Raw genomic sequence first — 20,405 nt, 5'->3', positions numbered from 1 at the left:
CCCCTTCAGTTCAAACCCCACTGGCAGTTAAAAGAAAGAAACAGCAGACATTTCATATTACTCTGAGAAGCACAAAGCTAAAAGCACAAGCCTGATGATGATGAATGTGATTTCATCGAAACGTCGCTATGACACTTCTAATCTTACACGGGAGAAAACCCGAATGACCAAAGACTCATATATATATATATATATATATTTTCATTCGGAAATAAAAACAAAAATTCGACTCTTGGGAATGTTCATGGTGCCAAAGATATAAAGACCACCAAGAGAATATCTATAAAAATATAGAATTTAATAACCTAGCTTTCGTCAAAACACTTGACATCGTCAGAGTTGAGGGCAAGTGCTGAGTAAAGTCTTTAAATACAGTTGTTAAGTGTCAGTTTCCGGCTCCTGGAGCGCGTAATTGGCCCCAGCTGATCCTGCCATATTCTGGATGCATTACCTACGTCAACGTTCGTTCCTTTCTTTCCCCAGGCTTGCGTTCTCTCGTGTGTTATTTTGCCTGCCGTTTTGGTATTAGGAGGATTCAGGATCCGGGTGTTTCCCCCTCTCTTACATACAGTCCCTCTATCGTTCTGTGCGTGGTTGCTTCCAAGGGGTGGGGGGGGGAATGCGGGCTATTTCCCATGCTCTTGCGAATCCCACACACATTTTGCTCCTGCCTGCCAATCCCATTGTACTGCCGTGCGGGTTCTTCTTCCCCCCTCTTGTTATTCTCCCTCCCCCCCTCACTCCCATGCACAGATCCGTATGATCTACAACACATTCCATATATATATATATAAGTTTTCTTAGGTTTTCGCGGGTGTTTGTAGGTCTTTGGTTATTCGGGTTTTCTCCCGCGTAAAATTGGAAGTGTCTTGGTGACGTTTGGACGAAGTCCCATTCGTCATCTTCATGCTGGTGTTTTTGGCTTCGTGCTTCTAGGAGCATCATTAGCCATCTTAAACCCCTCCAATCCATACATAAAGCAAACTGACATCCTCTATGAATATATGGCACGACCTCGAACACAATACCAAACAACAGCAACGCAGCTCTCCATCTCAAATCCCCCGGCAACTCAGACTATTCCGAGCACTACAGACAGAACACATCCCCATCCAATCAGAACACAGCCAACCCCCCATCCAATCAGAACACAGCCAAGCCCCTAACCAATCAGAACACACCTCCACCCAATCAGAACACAGCCAAGCTTCCACCCAATCAGTTCATACCCCCACTGGCAGTTAAAAGGAAGAAACAGCTGCGATCACACTTTGCTCCTAGAAGCACGAAGCCGAAAACACCAGCCTGAAGATGACGAATGGGACTTCGTTGAAATGTCGCCAAGACACTTCCATAGATTTTCACAGGTACAGGTATGCAGGTCTTGGCGTATTCGGGTCTTTTCCCGTGTAAGATTGAGAGTATCTTGGCGACGTTTCGACGAGGTCCCACTCGTCATCTTCAGGCTGGGGTCTTCGGCTTCGTACTTGTGCGAGCAAAGTGTGATCGGAGCTGCCGTCTCTCTATAAATATTGGTGGGGATGTGTGGAGTGCTGGCTTAGTTGCTGTAGGTGGGTTGGTTGGCTGTGTTGGAGTTATTGTTTGTTGTGAACACAGAATTAGACCGCAAACTCGGAGCCAAACCAAAGCCCGGTATGCTACATCACAGCCTTCTGCTCTGGACATCACATCACAGAACTCAGGACGTTACAACGCTAAAGCTCAGGATGTTACAACACAGCCAACCACCCAGGATGTTGCAACACAAAACTCAGGATATCACTACACTAGATCTCAGGATGTAATCACACAACCCATTACCCAGGTCGTTATAACACAAAAGACTAATGGGCACACAGCCAGCACCTCAACTACTCAGGATGTTACGAAACAGCTGAACAATCCACAAACAATAACTCCAACACAGCCAACCAACCCACCTACAGCAACTAAGCCAGCACTCCACACACCCCCACCAATATTTATAGAGAGACGGCAGCTCTGATCACACTTTGCTTGCACAAGCACGAAGCCGAAGACCCCAGCCTGAAGATGACGAGTGGGACCTCGTCGAAACGTCGCCAAGATACTCTCAATCTTACACGGGAAAAGACCCGAATACGCCAAGACCAGCATATATATGTGTGTGTGTGTGTGTATGTATATGTGTGTATGTGTGTTTGTGTATGTGTGTATGTATATATCTTGGTAAATGCCCAATGTAGCCTCAATCAATTTTGATTATTTGGAATATTTTCTGTGCAGCTCCCAAGTCCTGCCCATTGTATGCTCTAACAAATAAGCTATGAGAAACCATTAAGAGTATATTTGCTGCTGTAAATGGGGGGGGGGAGATATGTGAGCAAACAGAAAAGAGTATAGAACTGTGGAAGCATGAGAGATCCAGGAAAGGGCCAGAAAAATAAGATATAGGCCCATGTCTGACTATGAGAGTGAGATCATTGTGATATTACAATACTGAATCACTGTAGTAGCAATGAAACAATTTTACTATTATTAGAAATGATTACAAATTGTGTGTCTATGTGCTTTACCATCCAAAAGTCTGATATGAAAACATATATAATATCACAAAGAGATGAAACAATCCCATTTTCCCCAAAGAAACCTCCTGACCATTACAATTACAAGTACTGTAATAGCAATTACAATTGAGCAATAAGCAATAATCTTTATATACAAAATATATCTATTTTAAATACTTTGGGTATATAAAATCATCAATTCCTCTTAATTAGCATCAGGCTGTTTCAGGAAGCTTACTTCAGAAAATTTCTCCACTTGTGCACTTTGTTCTTCTTTTCCAGACATCAACATCAACTTGTTCATTAGTTCTTGAAGCTCTTCCAGAGAATACGTCCGATTCTCTTGGTCCCCGTGACTTTCTTGGATGGTCAGGTCCAGAATAGTGTCCAGGCAAACCTTACAACAAAACATAATATATACATAATGAAGACTGTCCGTTTTTAAAATGTATTAATTCAGTAAACATTAGACACTCATAAAGAAAGCAATTTATTAGCAAGTATGCTTAAACATGATTGTAATATAGTTGAAATGCAATTTAAAATGTTAATGGGGGTAAAATTGCATGAATACCCTTTTTTTTTTTTTTGCTAACTCCTTTTCATTACAAGTAGGCTATTTAATGCAATAATATACTTTTCATATATTACTGTATTTCGGTGTTTAATCCTTATTTTATTTTACACCACCTAGATAGAGCTGGTTCAGCAGTAGAGGCAAACAAATTAAATGCACACAGAACATTTAAAAATAGTTTTGTGGAAATTAGCAGAAAATAAGAAAAAACAGACCTGTTTGGAAATCATTTTTAAGCAATGTCTCACCTTCTGTCCCTCCACTGGGGCCTTAATTCTGTAGATTCCTTTCTCATTGATTCTGGTTGCCAGGGATATAGAAGACAACTCCACAGAGCCATGACTCTCTTTGATAGTTTTTAACCAATCCAAGTATCTTGCAGAATCACGCTACAGGGAGAAGATATGAGAAGGAATATTCCCATTAGCTTGTATCTTTCCTAAGTCAGGTAAAATAGACAAAATTGAAGCAGACATTCTAAAATTTCTACCCCACTGTTTTTTGGGCTTTCAAGCATATTTTACCTAAGTTTAATTTCACTAAAATCGCCAACTGACATAATATGCAAACTGGACTTCATGTGGAAAAATATAACTTTCTCTTTGAATGCAGAGCACCTAAGTGGTTTGTAGACTTCAGGTTCAAAGAATATTTTTACTAATTAATATGCTATAAGCATAAAGCATCTTTATCAAATGCACAGCCATTTAAAGGGGAGTAATGGAAAGATACAAGGCTGCTACAGTAATTACCAGCTTCTCGGGAAGGTTGTGATCACTTTCCAGAGCTTTCCATATATTCTCCAAACACTTCATGAATTCCTTAAATCCTGCCTCTTGCTTTAAATCATACAGCAGGGAGGAGTAGCCAAACACAGCATCATGGAAACAAGCCACACGATCCACATCCATGTCATTCTCTCCTGCAGATATTGAAGCCAGCTCCACAAACACTTTCAGCTCATTTTTGTCTAACAGAAAGGAAGAAAGCACTTTGTGAGGTAAAAAGGAAATTTATATTCTATGAACGGCTTCCCTGGATGTATTGAAGTGCTTTCTAGGATGGCTTATAATTGCTTTTTTTGTTTTTTTTATACAAAAATAAACAATAATGATAATAATGCAATAATGATAAATGGAGATGTGAAAACCCAGCATTCTGAACATTGGAAATGTTCCATTCCACACTGGCTACTATATTAAAAAAAATTAAAAGGCAGCAATACAGTTACATAGATAGCAGCTCCTCACTTTCCCAAGAAGCTTTAAGTTGATGAAAACCCACCTCACTCAGCTTATGATTACTAGTTCTATTCTTTTAGGTTCAAGAAAACGGCTTCCTAAATTGATTAGCAGGCAGAAGCTCCCAGGGATTACTGGGTCCCTTTCACTTTCAGGTTGATGAAATGGCAGATGACTGGCTGGTTATTCTCTAGCACGCATGATTTTGTTTCATTTATTTTCATTCTCAGGCGTACCCCAGGGTCATCTACCTATGTCCCCCATCATGCTATTCCACTTCATCTCTCTTTTCTCCAGTCCTCCCCCCTCAAAACTTTGTTAAGTCTTGTCCCACGTCTTTCTCAGCAACCATAAATCCAAATTAGCGGAAAGCCTTCAGTCCATTTCAGGTTTATTAACCAACCTGAAGCCAATAAATGACAGTCCAGGTTCAGCAGCCATTTTAGCCATCATCACATCTTTACCTGACAGCCACTTCCTCCATTATTCAAATTATTTTCCCCAGAATCCTCTCTGATGGTGCTTTAACTCACCATTATAGTAGAGTGGTCTGATATTGATACTAGCTCATCTGCAGCCTTTTCCTTTGGGAGTTTTCCTAAGGGAATCAAACTGACCTTTGTTCCTTCCTCTTTATTTCTAAGGCAAAGCACAAACTATTTTGTTTGATATCTGCATGAATATGAGGATACATGAAGATCACCATGGCAGAGAACAAGCCCATCCCAGGTCATCTTCCTTTACAAACATGAAAAAAGTCACAAGATCCACTACTGAAATAGGCCTCTCAATACTAACAAGCTATGTGAAATATACCGTATGAACATTTTGCTGCTTAATTGAGAAATAATTTTCGAATACAGAGAAGTCAGAAAGATCAGAAGTATTTTACCACTTTCTAACACACTTAAGGAGAGCAGATCAGTGTTGAGTTGGCCTAAAGCTAGAGTGCCACTGCTACCAGCTGAAAGGAGGGTCAGGATACAGTGTATTAGACTGTGGTTAGAATGCCATATTGCAAGCTAACTCACTGCTCACTCCAGGTATTTGATCCTGACCAGCTCAAGGTTGAATCAGCCTTCCATGTTTCCAACGTCAGTAGAATGAGGATCCAGACTGCACCCATATTGGGAGCAATATGCTGACTCTGTAAACAGCTCAGAGAGGGCTGTAAAGCACTATGAAGAAGTATATAAGTCTAAGTGCTAGTGCTAGTGCTGACCAGGGGTAGCCTATTCCTGTCATTCCTTTCTTCCAGTCTTAACAAATTCAGACTCTTCATAACACACCTCCAAAACAAAACCACCATGGGTAGTAATCCCTGGAAGCTTTTGCCTGCTGATCCCACAAAATAGCACTTGCAGCTATGACTAAAATCCAAAAGTAGAAAACAAAACAGTCCTCAAAGTCTTTATTTGTCAATGTTCAGAAGTAGTAGCAGGTTCTCCACTTGCACCCAAATTCTTCTATTACCAAGAGATCCTTAGAGTGATGTGCAGTAATCGTATCCGTATACTAGTTCCATGGAGAGGACTAGTACAAAGAAAGATATTGTTGTTGCTCAATCTCCTGTCATCCTATAATGTTAAGCCTCACATGGTGCCAACAACATTAATTACTGCTGCTATTACTATTAATTTTTCTAGCTTTCCTCCTCCCTCCAAATATTCATGAGCCACTTTCCTATATATTGTAGATTAAACCTAGGGCTATGGGCACTCAGGCATAAAGCAACATGGATTCCCAGAAATAGGGTATTTTTATAATTACCACTTTACAGACAAGCTATAGCTATAACCTTCACTTTGATTCAGAATTACTCTTTTCCAGCATTCATCTAATTATAGCCTTTATCTTACTTTATCCTATGTCTTAGTTCCATCTTTCTTACAATGTCTTACTCTTTACTCTTCCATTATCTTTATTCAGATCGGCCAAATCACAGCACAGTTCTCTGCCTGCCCAGTTAGTATTATATTGCTGCACTTAGACTTTGGGTTGGGAACAGGTTCTTGGCTTTGTGGCTTGATAGAAGTTTTGAAATGTGAGCAGACTTTTTTCCTGCTACATCATACCTACTGGCCTCTGTCTGGTTGTTACCAGCACCCTGGGATTCTCTGGGGTATCTCACAACATCTCAGGCTCCAATGGCTGGTGCTTTAGGCAGCCCCATCTTTTCAGCTTCCTCAGCTGTCTACATCAACACTCCCCATGTCTAGTAGCTACCACCCAATATTAATCTGCTGCTGGCTCCTGTAGTGATCCTGTCATCACCACACCATTTAATATCTCTCTGCCCCACCCCCAACATTGATCTTTCTGTTGTTGTTGCTGCTGCTGCTGCTATCACTGATGGCCTCTTGTTCTCCACTGTACCTTCGAAATCTCTGGGGTTTGCTCTGCTCGCTTTTCTCCTTCTCATTCCATTCTTTCAGCCTTGTGATATAACACTTCTGCATTTGAGTCCTCAATGATACTAAGATAGCCTAGCTCCTTCTTAAAAGGCCAGTTTCTCATTCTGGCAGGGCAAGGAGACCTAAGCTATAAGTATCATTGCCTCATACCTGAATTCCTCTTACACAGGAATCTGAAGGGAAAACATTTCTTTAATCTTTACCTTTTCCTACGGCATTTATTCACAATAGCATATGTGTGACTTGGTTTGATTACACAGGATTGTGCATCTAGATCAGGGGTCTCCAACCCCCAATCCGTGGACCAGTACCGGGCCGCGGCATGCCAGCAACCGGTCCACACAAAGCCCCATCCATAGGCTGCAGGCAGCACACAAAACCACACACCCTCCGGTCTGCGGAAAAATCTCTCTCCACAGAACCAGGTCCTGGTGCCCAAAGTTTGGGGAACTCTGATCTAGATGTTCTATTTGTCAAGGTTTAATTCATGCTTTATCTCTGGATGGGTAACAGTAGAAAAAGGAAATACACATTCAAGTATATGTTCTTCAATGTACATGCAAATGAAAAATCCAAAGAAGAGAAAGTGTAGAAGGAGACTTCCGGTGGCAGGCGACTTCGTCGGACGCAGCTATTTGCTGCCTCCCGCCTGTTTCAGCGTAAAAGCCGTTTTGACAGCTAGCATCAGCTGTCAAACGGCTTGATACCCTTCCCCTGGGCATAAGGGGATAGGTGAGCTGCCCGGGGTAGGAGTTGAGTTCCCGAGTCGTCCCATGTGGACGATGTAGGTGAGAACTCCTCCGGAGCCCCGAGGTTTNCTTCGCTTCGGCGAAGCTAGAAGCCGCCGCCACTGCTGCAACTTAAAGTGAATTGTGAGGTTTTTTTGTAAGCAGACGAACCGACCCTGGAAGTTTGCTTCTTATCTTGGACTTTACTCTAACTTGGATAATAAGTTCTTCCCTATACTTGTGGTGGATTGAGGGAAAGTGAACTTAAAATGGCGATGGATTGATACTTTTCAGCAAGAAGTGAAAGTGATTTCCGGTTTGGAATTTTTGTTACTTTGAATCTGCGTATTACTTGTTTTGGCTGAATTGCTTATAAGACTCTTTTATAATTGGAAATCTACTGCTAACATGGCTTTGAGAAAAACCGTGCCTTTAACTTTAAAACTGACTACATCTCCGATGTTGCAGACACTTCAATTAACTTCTAAAATTTCCCACCCGTTACCCCCGTCATTTTCTTCACCTCCACCACCCTCTGGTAGAGAGCTGCAGGACTTGATGTCTGTAACTACTAAACAAATGACTGAGATGTTTCAAGCGATGGATGTTAAAATGCAAAATAGATTTGACCAAGTAATACAACATCAACAGGACTTATTACAACAACAACAAGATTTATCACAGAAACATGAGGATTTTTGTTTGAATGTGGCAACTGCTTTTCAAGGCTTGGCTGAATTTGTAGATGCGGTGGCAGTGGATGAAAGTTATCCACATCTTGACTATGATTTAATACTGGAAAAAATAGAGGCTACTTTGGAACCTCACATTGACTCTCTAATAATGAATCAAGTTATGGAACAAGGAATAATAGAAGATGAACTGAGTAATCCTGAACAGGCCTTTACATATCAAGATATACAATTTAAAGAGACAGAGACACTATGCTTACAATCCAATTGTGAATCTATACTGGGAGAAAATGTGGAAACCATTGAGCTAACTAATTCCACAAAACGTTACCTACAACTGATGGATAATTTTGATGATCAAGAAGTAACTGCAATTGACTCAGTTCAATTATTAAAAATAACAAAGATTGATATTCAGATACAACCTTCTAGAAAATACAATAAAGCGGATAATTTATTCATAACATCGAGTAAAAGTCAATATAATACTCAGATGATATTGGTAGAAAGGGAAGAAAATTTTGCTCAGTTTGAATTGATTAGAAATTTTTGTAATCAAATCTTGAGGTTTGATAACCGAAAAGCTTTAATATGGGAATCAACTTGGTATAGAAAGAAAACTAGAGTCAGGTTTAAATGTGACATAAAATGTTATTTGATGGGTTAAAAAGGCTTTAAAGATTTTTTCTGATTTAACAACGAATGAAGGATGTGGATTTACTGTTATTATAGTTGATAAGTATTTGAGGGAGTAGTTTAGGGGGTAAAAAGACTTTATAGATGTAGATTGATGAAATGTAGAATATTTTTTTTAAAAAATGATATTATAGTTGATAAGTATTTGAAGGTGTAAACTTTATCAAGGGCTTAAAAAGATTTTTTATAGATGTAGATTGCTGAAATGATAGAATATATTTTTTAAAAAATAGAAATGTATTTTTGGACTTACATTATTATTATAAATATGATAACTATGTTGTAATAGAGAGAGACGAAGAGCTATTTGTGATAGGGAAAATTAATCTCAATGAATGATTTTTTCTATGGAAGATGGGAATTTTTTGAAACAAGTAAGGGACGGTGCTAAAGGACATATTAGAAGGATAATATGGAGAAGATGGATTGTTTATATTTAAAAGAAGCATAGAGTGGTGGAATATAACCTAGGTTTCCAGTAAATCTGTTTTTCTTTTTTTTTCTTTAATATATTTCACCTATTCATGTAGAATAATACACTTTGTGGAGTTAGAGATATTAATATTTGTTTACTTATATCTGAATATTATCCTGGGATTAGGTTTGGGAAGTCCGGGGGGGTGGGGGGGTGGGGGTTTTTTTCATAGCATTGTGTAATATTTGTGATGTTTTTCTTTTTTTATGTTGAAAATAATAAAAATTTTATATTGAAAAAAAAGAGAAAGTGTAGAAGTACCAAAATGTCAGACTGAGAAAAGAGAAAGAATATTCAAAAAGATAAATAAAACTTTCATTAAACTTATGTTTTCTCTGTCCAGGTGTCTTCCTGATAAACAGAGTGGAGAATACAACAGTTTGACCCAACATACAGTTAAAACTTTCTTGGGGAAACACCAGAGATATATCTGTTCTACCTTCCAAAGCCTCTTTGACCCAGTTAACGAACTCCTTCCTAAGTGCTAGCTCTTCAAGGCACAGGCGACGTTTTTCAGTAATATCTTGCAGCAGTTTCTTAGCATGCATCAAGGAAGAGCTCATAGAAGAAAGTATTTCCTCTTGAAAGGACTGGAATTCACTTGTCTGAAGAATAAATTACATATAATAAGAATACTGCATGTTAAGAACACACAAATTCCTTCCCCCCTTTGTTCCACAGACTTCTATTATTATTTTTATCCCTTTGGTCTTATAGATTCACAGAACTGACTTTTTCCCCTAAACACCATTCCTTTTAGGAAATGTAGGAATACAGCAGAGGTTTGTAATTTCCAACAGCTCAAGGGCCATATCAGTAGAGCATGTAGCCACTACATATCACACTTTTATAATTTTATGAGACTGAAACTTTTCGCTTACTGGACTATCTTTTGAATGGCAAGTTAAAGAAATGTACTTACTAAGTTCAGCAATTGCTGCAGGACACAGAAATTACCAGTAAGTTTCAAAACTTCCTTGACTTTGTCAATAACTTTAGCAGAATCCAATGCCAAATCCAATTCATGATACTGTTGGATCTGCTGGATCCGTTCATCTATCCATTCTCCATTATCTTGATACTGCAGTTGGCACATACTTTGGAAATCACGTCTGAGTTCTTCATAATGATTATTAAAATCTTTGAAGAGAACATTCACTTCAGCAAATGTGAGGTATCCCAATTTCAAGCTGTCATAAATCCTTTGGAACTCCTTATAACAAGGATAAAATAAGCAATCATAGACTTCCTCCATATCTAGAGTTTGTTCAGTGCATAATTCCTCCATGTTGTTCATCAGCCTCTTGGCTGCCCGCTCCCAGCAATGCAGGAAAATGTGGTTATCTTTATAATCATCCACACATTTAGATACAACTTTCAGCTCTTCACTCAAATGGAGATAGGTCCCTATTCCATCATCACTGCATGAAGTGGGTTTTCTCACTTTCACAACAGCATCCAAAGTTTTCAGTGACAGATTTCCGCTGTGCTTTTGTTCCACTTCAGTGAAATCAACTTTAAAAAGGGGGGAAAACATAAGTTGAAGCATAGTAATTTTCAGTTCATTTAAGCATTTGATAGAACTTGCCCAAAGATTCATTTCAGAGCATCAATCTAAAGAGTTTGTGTTTTCATATCTGTATTATTCCATTTCTCTCGTCTTAGAATTTTCAGCTGCTTTCCCATTCATCCTTCCATATATTTTAGGAGGATATTAAAAATAACTGCAAAGAAGTATCAAATAGCAATTTGCAGAAGAAACTATAAACACTGATTTTAAAATGATCGTCATTTAAAAAATATACCTTTTAAATAGCACTGAACCTTCCTCAACATATCCAAAAGGACTCCCAAGGATTTTTGCTCCTTCTTGACATGCAATACTTCGTGTCGTCTCAGATCTAAAACTTTTTCTAATTTCAGTCCTTCAAGTAATTCATTTGGGAGTGACTGTTCTGTGCATTCTATAATCAAAATTGGGAATTATTATTATTATTATTTTACACCAGCAGATTAGAGGATTCATCAGACAATGCACAGTCAAAAATCTATAAGCAATATAAAACACTAAAACCCATCTAGACAGCAGATAAACAGATATAAAATCATAATAGCAATAATCCTGAAGTTCTAAAATGCCAAAACACTAATAATGTGTAAAATTTAGTATTCTTAGGAAGGAGATTCTAGGGGACATTGGAATATATGTCTTTTTCTAAACTAGGCCAATCTGAGGCCATCTCATAAACAGACTGTCTTCTGTTCCACCTTTTTTGGAACTTTTTTTTTTGCTCCAATTTCCAGATTTTCTTTTCTTTCAAAATTAGCCTCCATCCCTGGCACAGCTGCATTAGCATGGTCCAAAATGAGAACATCCTAGCATTCTGTATAAAAGTACATATCTTTAAAATGTTTTTTAAGCTGCATGGAAAAAAGCGAACAGATCTTTCACGGCATGTACCGTATTTTCCGGCATATAAGACGACTGGGCGTATAAGACGACCCCCAACTTTTCCAGTTAAAATATAGAGTTTGGGCTATATCAGGGGTAGGCAACCCAAAACACTCAAAGAGCCACTTGGACACGTTTCCCACCGAAAACAAAACACTGGGAGCCGCAAAACCCTTTTGATATCTAAAATGAAGATAAGACTGCATATATCCTTTTTTTACCTTTATGATATGTGTGTGTGTGTGTGTGTGTGTGTGTGTATATATATAAAATAAAGGTAAAAAAGGATATATGCAGTGTTATCTTCATTTTAGATGTCAAAAGGGTCTCTCTCTCTGTCTCTCTTTCCTCTCTTTCTTTCTCTTTCCTCTTTCTCTCTTTCCTCTAACTTTCTCTCTCTCTTTCCTCTCTTTCTGTCTCTCTCTTTCCTCTTTCTCTTTCCTCTCTTTCTCTTCTTTCCTTTCTCTCTTTTCTCTTTTCTCAATCTTTTTTTTTCTCTTTCCTCATTTTCTCTCTTTCCTCTTTCTCTCTCTTTCCTCTCCTTCTCTCCCTTTCCTCTTTTTCTTTCCTCTCCCCCTTTCTTCTCCCTCTTTATCTTTCTCTTTCCTCTCTCTTCTCTTTCTCTCTTTCCTCTTTCTCTATTTTCTCTCTCTTCTTTCTCTTTTTCTCTTTCCTCTAACTTTCTCTCTCTCTTTCCTCTCTCTTTCTCTGTCTCTTTCTCTTCCTTTCTCTTCCCTCTAACTTTCTCTCTTTCCTCTTTCTCTTTCTCTTCTCTTTCCTCTTTCTTTCCTTTCTCTTTCCCTCTTTCCTCTCTCTTTCTCTCTTTCTCTTTTCTTTCTTTCCTCTTTCTCTCCCTCCAGGTTAGGAGAGAGAGAGAGAGAATGAAAGGCAGACGGCGCCGAATGGGAAGGGAAGGGGAGCAGGACGGGAGGCAACAGCTCCCGGCCGCCGCCCCCATTGTGTCCTCAGCCGAACGGGCGGGGAGGCAGCGGCTCCGGCAGCGAACATTGCAGCATCATCGGGGTCACCGCCACCGCCCCTGACCCGGCCGCCACTCCCGCCGCATCCTCAGCCACTTCGCCGTCGCAAGAGGAGGGCGCCAAGGCCGGGTGCACCATGGGCGGCCGCGGCTGCAATGGGGAGTGCCGCCGCGGGGATGAGGGGGGGTCCCGATCGCCGCCAGACCCGCCGCCCTCGCAGCCCAAGGTCTTCTCCTGTAGTACCGAGGGCGGCGGCAGCTCCCCGAAAGTGGCCGAGGAAGGCGCCACCGATGGGGCCGGGCAGCGGAGAGCCCTGCGGCAGCCAGGCGAGCTTCATGCCTGACTGCTGCCCGGCCCGGGGAGAGATGTGGCTGGCTCGGCTTCCCGAGGTGCGATGCCCCCGCTGGCCACCAGCCCAGCCATGACTGCCGCTCGGCCCGGCCTGGGGAGACATACGGCCGGCTCGGCTTCCTGGGGTGCAATGGTCCCGCCGGCCGCCACGGCCGCCACACCAGCCATGACTGCGGCCCGGCCCAGCCTGGCCTGGGGAAACATGTGGCCGGCTCGGCCGTATTTTCCGGCGTATAAGGCGACTGGGCGTATAAGATGACCCCCGACTTTTGAGAAGATTTTCAGGGTTTAGAAAGTCGTGTTATACGCTGGAAAATACGGTAACATAATTTAAGTATCCTATGTGAGATGGCTCCATAGATGAGTTGGACCCATACGGTTCTTTCTTCAGTCAGCATCTATCCTCAATGGGCAGGGGAACTTGTGAAGTCTCAATTTAAGACCTTATGGCGCTATTAAGTAAATACAGGAGGAAACATTCCTGCAAATAACTTGGTGTCAAATTGCTTAGGAATTTAAAAGTTATTACCGGGTTTCAAAATGGACTCTAGGCAGTGTAAAATGACAAAGCTGCAGCTACAATAAATAATCTAGTTGTTTTGCGGAACTAACTGGTCTAGTTTTAAAGGCAACCCCTCATAGTAATCCCAATGGGAGATTGTTGGCTCAGCCCAAAGCTGGATGGTTCAAAGCTGGTATAAATTAACCAATCATCATACAAATGTGGGTGGGCACATTTAAAAAACTTTGTTTCTGTACAGAGGTAAAGAATTTATGCTACTGGACTAACATCTCAAGGCAAACGGGCTCCCTAAATTCAAATTACCACACACTTTAACTTTTGGCAGGCTTTCTTTTATTATCTCTAGGCAGATTTTCCTAGCTCCCTCAGTAACTTAAACTTTTTTGCTTCTAGAAACTTCAACTTGTGATGCTATCTAGTTCAACAGGATGTATCAGTCCAGGTAGGATTGCCCTAGTGCAGTGGTGGCGAACCTATGGCACGGGTGCCAGAGGCGGCACTCAGAGCCCTCTCTGTGGGCACCCGTGCCGTCGCCCCAGTCCTAGGCCTTAAGCTGGGTTTTATAAAACCTTTTCACTTTAGGCCTCCACCGCCATGTGCAAAAAAAAAAAGGTTCAATCAGTCAATTTCAACTTCTTGCGGGAAAAAAAAAAGATCTTGCAAAGTTGGAATTGATTGATTGAACTTTTTAGTCCCACCCAGTCTGCCGTTACCACCGCAGCCACGCCCAGCCAATGGGCCACACCCACCCGGCACTCGACGATGCATAAGTGGGTTTTGGGTTGCAGTTTGGGCACTTAGTCTCTAAAAGGTTCGCCATCACTGCCCTAGTGGATTGAGTAAGCGTCTGCATCTTGCTGATGCCTCAGCTGACACCTCCAAAACCACATTCAGTGATTTCATGATTTAAAAAAATGTGGAAATCAACTAGAGGACCTAAGAACCCCAATGTACATACAGTATAGTATGGGGTACAAGAACAATACTCTTGCATAGCTATCTGAAATGAAAGTAGAGCCATTCTAATACAACAAACTGATACATCCTGTTGAATTAGATAGCACCACAAATTGAAGTTCCTAGAAGCAAAAAAGTTTATGTAAGTTACTGAGGGAGCTAGGAAAATCTGTCTAGAGATAATAAAAGAAAGCCTGCCAAAAGATAAAGTGTGTGGTGGTTTGAATTTAGTGAAATAATGTAGCTAATCAGGGTGTCAATCTCCTCATAGACAGGCGGGCGGGCGGGCGGGCGGGCGGGAGGGAGGGAGGGAGGGAGGGAGGGAGGGAGGAAGGAAGGAAGGAAGGATTGCATAGAAGTCTGAAAGCGCAAAGTGAATTCCCCTTCCCCTTTTGTAGTTTGGGTTGAAGTGCAAATAAATTATAGTATTAATGAAATCTTATCTCCGGCTTCTTTATTTCTAACATTCCTCCATACTTTCCCAGCCCCCTTTTTTCACATCAGGGTTCTACAAGAATAATGGTACTGCAATTCACTTAACAGTTCAAGAAAAGTACAGCTCCAATTATTTATTTAATGGATTATTAAATCAATATAACATAGCAAATTATAATTAAAATAAAAAAAACCTAAGGTAAAACCAATAATTAAAATAGTTAACAAAGAAGAGCTTGCCACCTTCCTAAGGACTGGGAGAATGGGAGCCAAATGCACCTCTTTAGGGAGTGTCCCCCACTGCTAGACCACTACACAAGGCCCCTTTCTGATGTAAAGCACTGTATAAGATCAGCAGCTCCATTTGCAGGAGCAGCCAACAAGTGTGCATGGAACCATCCCTGACCCAGCCCTGCTGATCCGCAAAGACGGGAAGGTTGGGGAACTCTGCTCTAAGATGACTCCGCATAAAAACAAAATATGTATTTCTTTATTGTCCTGGTGATTTATGATTTCATAAAACCCAATTAACCACGCGATTAAACTACATTCACACAATTCATCCCTCTCTCCATTAGTATAAGCAAAAGGGACTTACTTATGAATTGTGTCTTATTTTTTATAATTAGCTCCAAATCCTTAATCAGAATATGGCCTGTTACGAGTTCATTAGCAGCATTTTGAAACGAAGATTCAGCAAGGGTCATTAACGATCGAGCTTCATCAGTAAATTGGTTTAGAGTGTTTTCTTCTGCATCTATTAAACATATTAAAAACAGTAAGAAAGATTTGGGGGCAAATTGCTCAAGTTAGGTACTTTTTTCTTGTCACCTGAAAACAATGCCATGCAAAATGACTTACAGGTAGTGCTTGATTATGACCATTAGTTCAGCAACTGTTTGAAATTATGACAGCGCTAAAAGTACTTTACGTTCTGTGTCCAACGTGCCGCCAATGCAGCCCCTCCCATGATCATATGATTATGATCACGGTCACATGACTGCAATCTGGATGCTCACGATGAGTCGCCAAGCACCCTGCAACTATGTGATCACCATTTGCAGTCTCCCCTACTGGCTAACCCTGGGAAGGCTCTGCCTCTGCTCTTTTCAGGGGGCTTGCTGAAAAAGGGCTGTTTTTCAGCCAGTCTCCTTGAGGGCAAAAACACTCAACTTTCTTTGTCAGGAAGAGTTTTGCTCTTAAAGGGGCAGCAAAAAAGCTGCTTGCTTGGAGAGACTTGAGTCTCATCGGCAAGCAGTTTTTGCTCCTACTTTGAGCAAAGAAAGGGAGAGACTCAAAGAAGGAGCAAAAAATTAGTCCATTTTCACCCGACCTCTTTAAGAGCAAGAATGCTGCCTGACAGATTGATTTTGCCCCACATGGGGTGGAGTGTCTCCAGCAGGCAGGAGGAGAATGAATGGGCTGGAGAAAAGTTCCAATCATGAAGATCTGTGCACGGAGGGGAACTACCTGCCTCCCTCTATCCACTCAACATTCACTTAACAACCACATCTGGAAAAGCCAGTATGCAGTCAGAAAGCTGGGTCAGGTCATGTAGTGTATGACTGTGATTCTGGATTCAATTACAGTCATAAGTTGAGGACATCCTGTATTCTCAATTTCCTATCTCACTTTCCTATATCTCATTTTTCAGCCCTGCACACGGATGTAACTCTATTATTTTTGCCAAACAGGAAATTTTTAAAAAATACTATATATACATTTAGTCAAAATATTAACGAACATTTGTGAAGCAGATTACTATTTCATCATAATTTCATACAATATGCTTGTATCAAATATACAAATGTATGAAATATCCAATATAACTCCTCCATTATTCTATATTATGTAGCTATTTTCTGTTATGTAGCTACTTTGATCATTTACATATTCCCTCTGACTATAACATGGATCCTGTAAATAATTTACATACGATTGAAAACGAATAGGTATCTGCTGTCCTGCCATTCAAACATATGCTTTAGTATACTTTGAAAGTCTTTCAAAGGCGTCCCCGTATCATCCTTTGGCCAGGATTTTATGATGGCAGCAGATATAATTTTACCCAGCTTGTTCATATTATATTTAGATATCAACTCAAGCAGATTCTGTTGTTTCTAGAAAAGACATAGGAAAAAAGAATGTAGTGTTAGGCAGTAATGAATTCAATATATCACACAATGATTTTGCACCTCTGTCAAGGTTGTCACAAAATTCATTATATCGTGTAATGGGACTTCCCCAATGAAAAAGTATTTTTCCTTCCATGTGGATTTTTCTTCCACTCGCTGAAATATATACTGCTCTTACAACAGGGACAATCACCATTCTGTGGGAATGAGGGATCCTATAAACTGAAAAATGATGCATGGGCAGGATTTGAAGGCCCTCCCTTTAACTTTTCTATATTGTATCTATAAACTACAGGCTAAATAACAATCCTTACTCTTGGGTAACTTAGGCAAAGACATTGCTATTGTTACTCCAAGCAAACCAACCTTCACTTCTGAAAGAGACAGAATGATCTTGAAAAGCTGTCAGAAATGGACTGAGAACAAACATTATGTGAATGTAAGTTCCTATTCATAATAGGTGTGAGAATCAACTTCTGGAACAAAGAAGAGATTGTGACAAAGAACATCCCTGCTGTCTGGAAAAATATAAAAAAACTCAACCAGCAGAATCAGCTAGTTTAGTATATATTGCATACAAATAAAGGTAATACATACTAAAAAAACTAATTTAATGAATGGAAAAACATGAAACTAAGGTTGTTCTTCTATAGTGTGTTACAGTAATAGGATATTTAAAAAAATCCATGCTAAAAATTTTAAACTTTTATACCATTATAGCAAGGATACATTACAGGTCAGGATTTGGTGTACTTTGGCCTGTATGCACAAGTATAACCAATACTCTGCTACAATCTTGAAATTCCCCTGCAAGGCAACATACAGCACTGTTCTCTGCGTCCTGCCTGCTAAAATGTATAGACGATACATTTCTCAGCCAACTTGGAAGGAGAGGATGGCATATGTCTGGAAGGTACATTGCTTTAATCTGTGACTATCTGAAGCATAACAACCATCGTATTTACAGAAAGATCAGACAATCTTTGATATTAAATAAATTACCTGGTATGCTGAATCAATAGCTTCAAGGGCACAATTTTCAAATGTTTCCAAAATCACAGAATTGAATTTTTGAATTTTCTCATAGTGACTACAGTAGACTTTAATTTGTTCAACAGCTCCTTCCTAATTAGAAAATATCAAAATAAAAGCAAAGCACAATTTGGGGTTACAAAATATTTATAGTCTCCAAAGTGAAGACATAGAACAGAAGAATTTGTGATTACGGCAATAAGATCTGAACATAATAAATTATTTTTCAAAAAGATATAAAATGTTCTGCTTGTTCAGGATGGAAATGGGCATAGGTTACCACGATTATCTTTTGTAATAGTTTTTCTACAATAATTGGGCATTTATAGAGTCACATAATTTATTCCTGTTTTAATTCGCACACTTGAGAGACTCTCAGAGGGTTACAATCACAACAAAAAATGTCCATTGTACAATTAAAACTGCATAATAATTAATCAGTTCCCAAACATTAAGCCACAGATAAAATTCTTTAAAAGAAGAAATAAAATCGATGGTGGCATCTTTAAATCTTCTTAACAATTTGATGTTTAATAATTCCTTAAAGCCTAACTGTCAGCGTCCTTAGAAGCCCTGGTCCTGACAGAAGACAAATGATGGACGACAAGGTAGCTGGCAAAGCAGGAACAAATTGACCAGTGTTTTATTACGGCAAACAAAGTCAGCGCTGGGAGTTAACCTCCCAGCGCCTTACATGCAGTCAGTTCCCTCAGCTCCACTCCCCACCCAGCTAGCCAGCATCTGGCGAGCAGCTTCAAAAGCAGCAACGCTGACCCTTGGTTCCTTCCTCCAGCTTGCTATGCAGTCACCTGCATCCATTCCCACGCCAATCAGCTGTTCGGTGGCAGCATGGCTGCCCAGCTGGTCAGCAGCGTGGCAGTGCAGGTAGGGCCGCCCCCTTCCACTCCCGGGTGCCATTCTTGCTGCTCGCCGCTGTTGGGGGCTTGCTGCTATTGGGGCTCCAGCATCGACCACCTGCTCTGTGGTCTCCCTGGGCGTTTGGCGTCGCCAGCCTAGTGCTATGCCGCAGAGCCTCTCAGTTGCTCGGCGGCCGAGCCGAAAGCTTCCTTGGGTGTTCGGCGTTGTCACCTGCCTGGCACCAAGCCATGGGGCCTCCCGGCAGTCTACCTCCACCCTCCCTCAAGTGGCAAGCCCACGGGGCCTGACACTAACAATGTATGAACTGACTGGATTTCAAGGGACAGGGAATTCTGTAACATTCATGCTGCCACAAAGAAACATTTGTAGACCTCCCTTCCCTAAACTCATGGAAATGGGGAGGCTACTAGTAGTTTGAAGAAATTCCATACTTGTTTATGTCAGGTGCTTCATTCAAACTGAAACCAGATGTTCTGCATAGACAAATCACCAACTATCTGCTCAGATATGAAAGTGAGGTCTAAACTTCTTACTTATATGTGTTCTACCAGAAATATTTGGGACAAGTCCATAATTGCCACAAAGATCATGAACTCCCAAGCCTATTTCAACCAATCCAGAGAGTATGGAGTTTGAAATCACTAAAACATGAGAAGTCTCCAATACCAGTCTGAGAACAAATCAAGGGGCTCACAGAGGGCATCAGCTGATACACTAGAAGGATACCCAAGTTGTCCCTACAACCAACTTAATATACAGGCATTTATTTCTGATTTAGCCTCCCTGGCAACAGGCACAATCTCTTCAGGGTTGAATATCCTCCATCCTCTTTATCCCTGCCAGCAAGGACCTAAAACCCAGGAATGCAATTCTCTGAGAAGGCAACAGCAGCACCCTCACATCATATCAATAAAGCATACCAAAAATGCATTTTCTTCCCAAAACAAGTCTTAGACAAGAAATATTATAATAAGAGATTTGGTTTAGATAATTTGGAGACTCTTTCAACAACAGACATGATATTAATCATCAAGAGCCTAGTAACGTTGAGAATTGTAGTCACCACACTTTTGGAGGAAACTAGGTTAAGAAAGATTGTTGTAGAAGCAAAGCCAATTATTGGTTTTAATTGTATAGTTGCGCCAAGCCATATTTTAACCGTTAATTTTTTGAATAAGCTGCACAACCACACATCAGCTCAAAATAAATGGTAAGTTTATATTACTGTAGTGATTCATTCTTGTCCAAAATCATATTTTGCTGATGCTAGAAACTCCAAGCAGTTTTGCCAG

The 20,405-nt window shown here is 40.5% G+C and overlaps 1 protein-coding gene across 1 annotated transcript in view; it reads right to left on the bottom strand.

The window, feature by feature from the left end:
- LOC107288747 (E3 ubiquitin-protein ligase RNF213-like) overlaps positions 1–10,918 on the bottom strand; it is a 79,439-nt gene extending 68,521 nt beyond the window's left edge. Inside the window, exons 1-5 of the mRNA XM_029284421.1 lie at positions 10,292–10,918; positions 9,809–9,974; positions 3,876–4,093; positions 3,372–3,512; positions 2,785–2,943 (exon numbers count right to left, since the gene is read on the bottom strand). Coding sequence (XP_029140254.1) covers positions 2,785–2,943; positions 3,372–3,512; positions 3,876–4,093; positions 9,809–9,974; positions 10,292–10,918 — 1,311 coding nt within the window. The remainder of the gene's footprint in view (positions 1–2,784; positions 2,944–3,371; positions 3,513–3,875; positions 4,094–9,808; positions 9,975–10,291) is intronic.
- Between the last annotated feature and the right edge of the window lie 9,487 nt (positions 10,919–20,405).

The sequence above is a fragment of the Protobothrops mucrosquamatus genome, unplaced genomic scaffold (genome assembly GCF_001527695.2).
Source record: "Protobothrops mucrosquamatus isolate PMUCROS unplaced genomic scaffold, P.Mucros_1.0 scaffold_127, whole genome shotgun sequence".
NCBI classification, from domain to species: Eukaryota; Metazoa; Chordata; class Lepidosauria; order Squamata; family Viperidae; genus Protobothrops; species Protobothrops mucrosquamatus.
The sequence above is the reverse complement of the archived record's forward strand: the minus strand, read 5'-3'. Positions and strand labels throughout refer to the sequence as shown.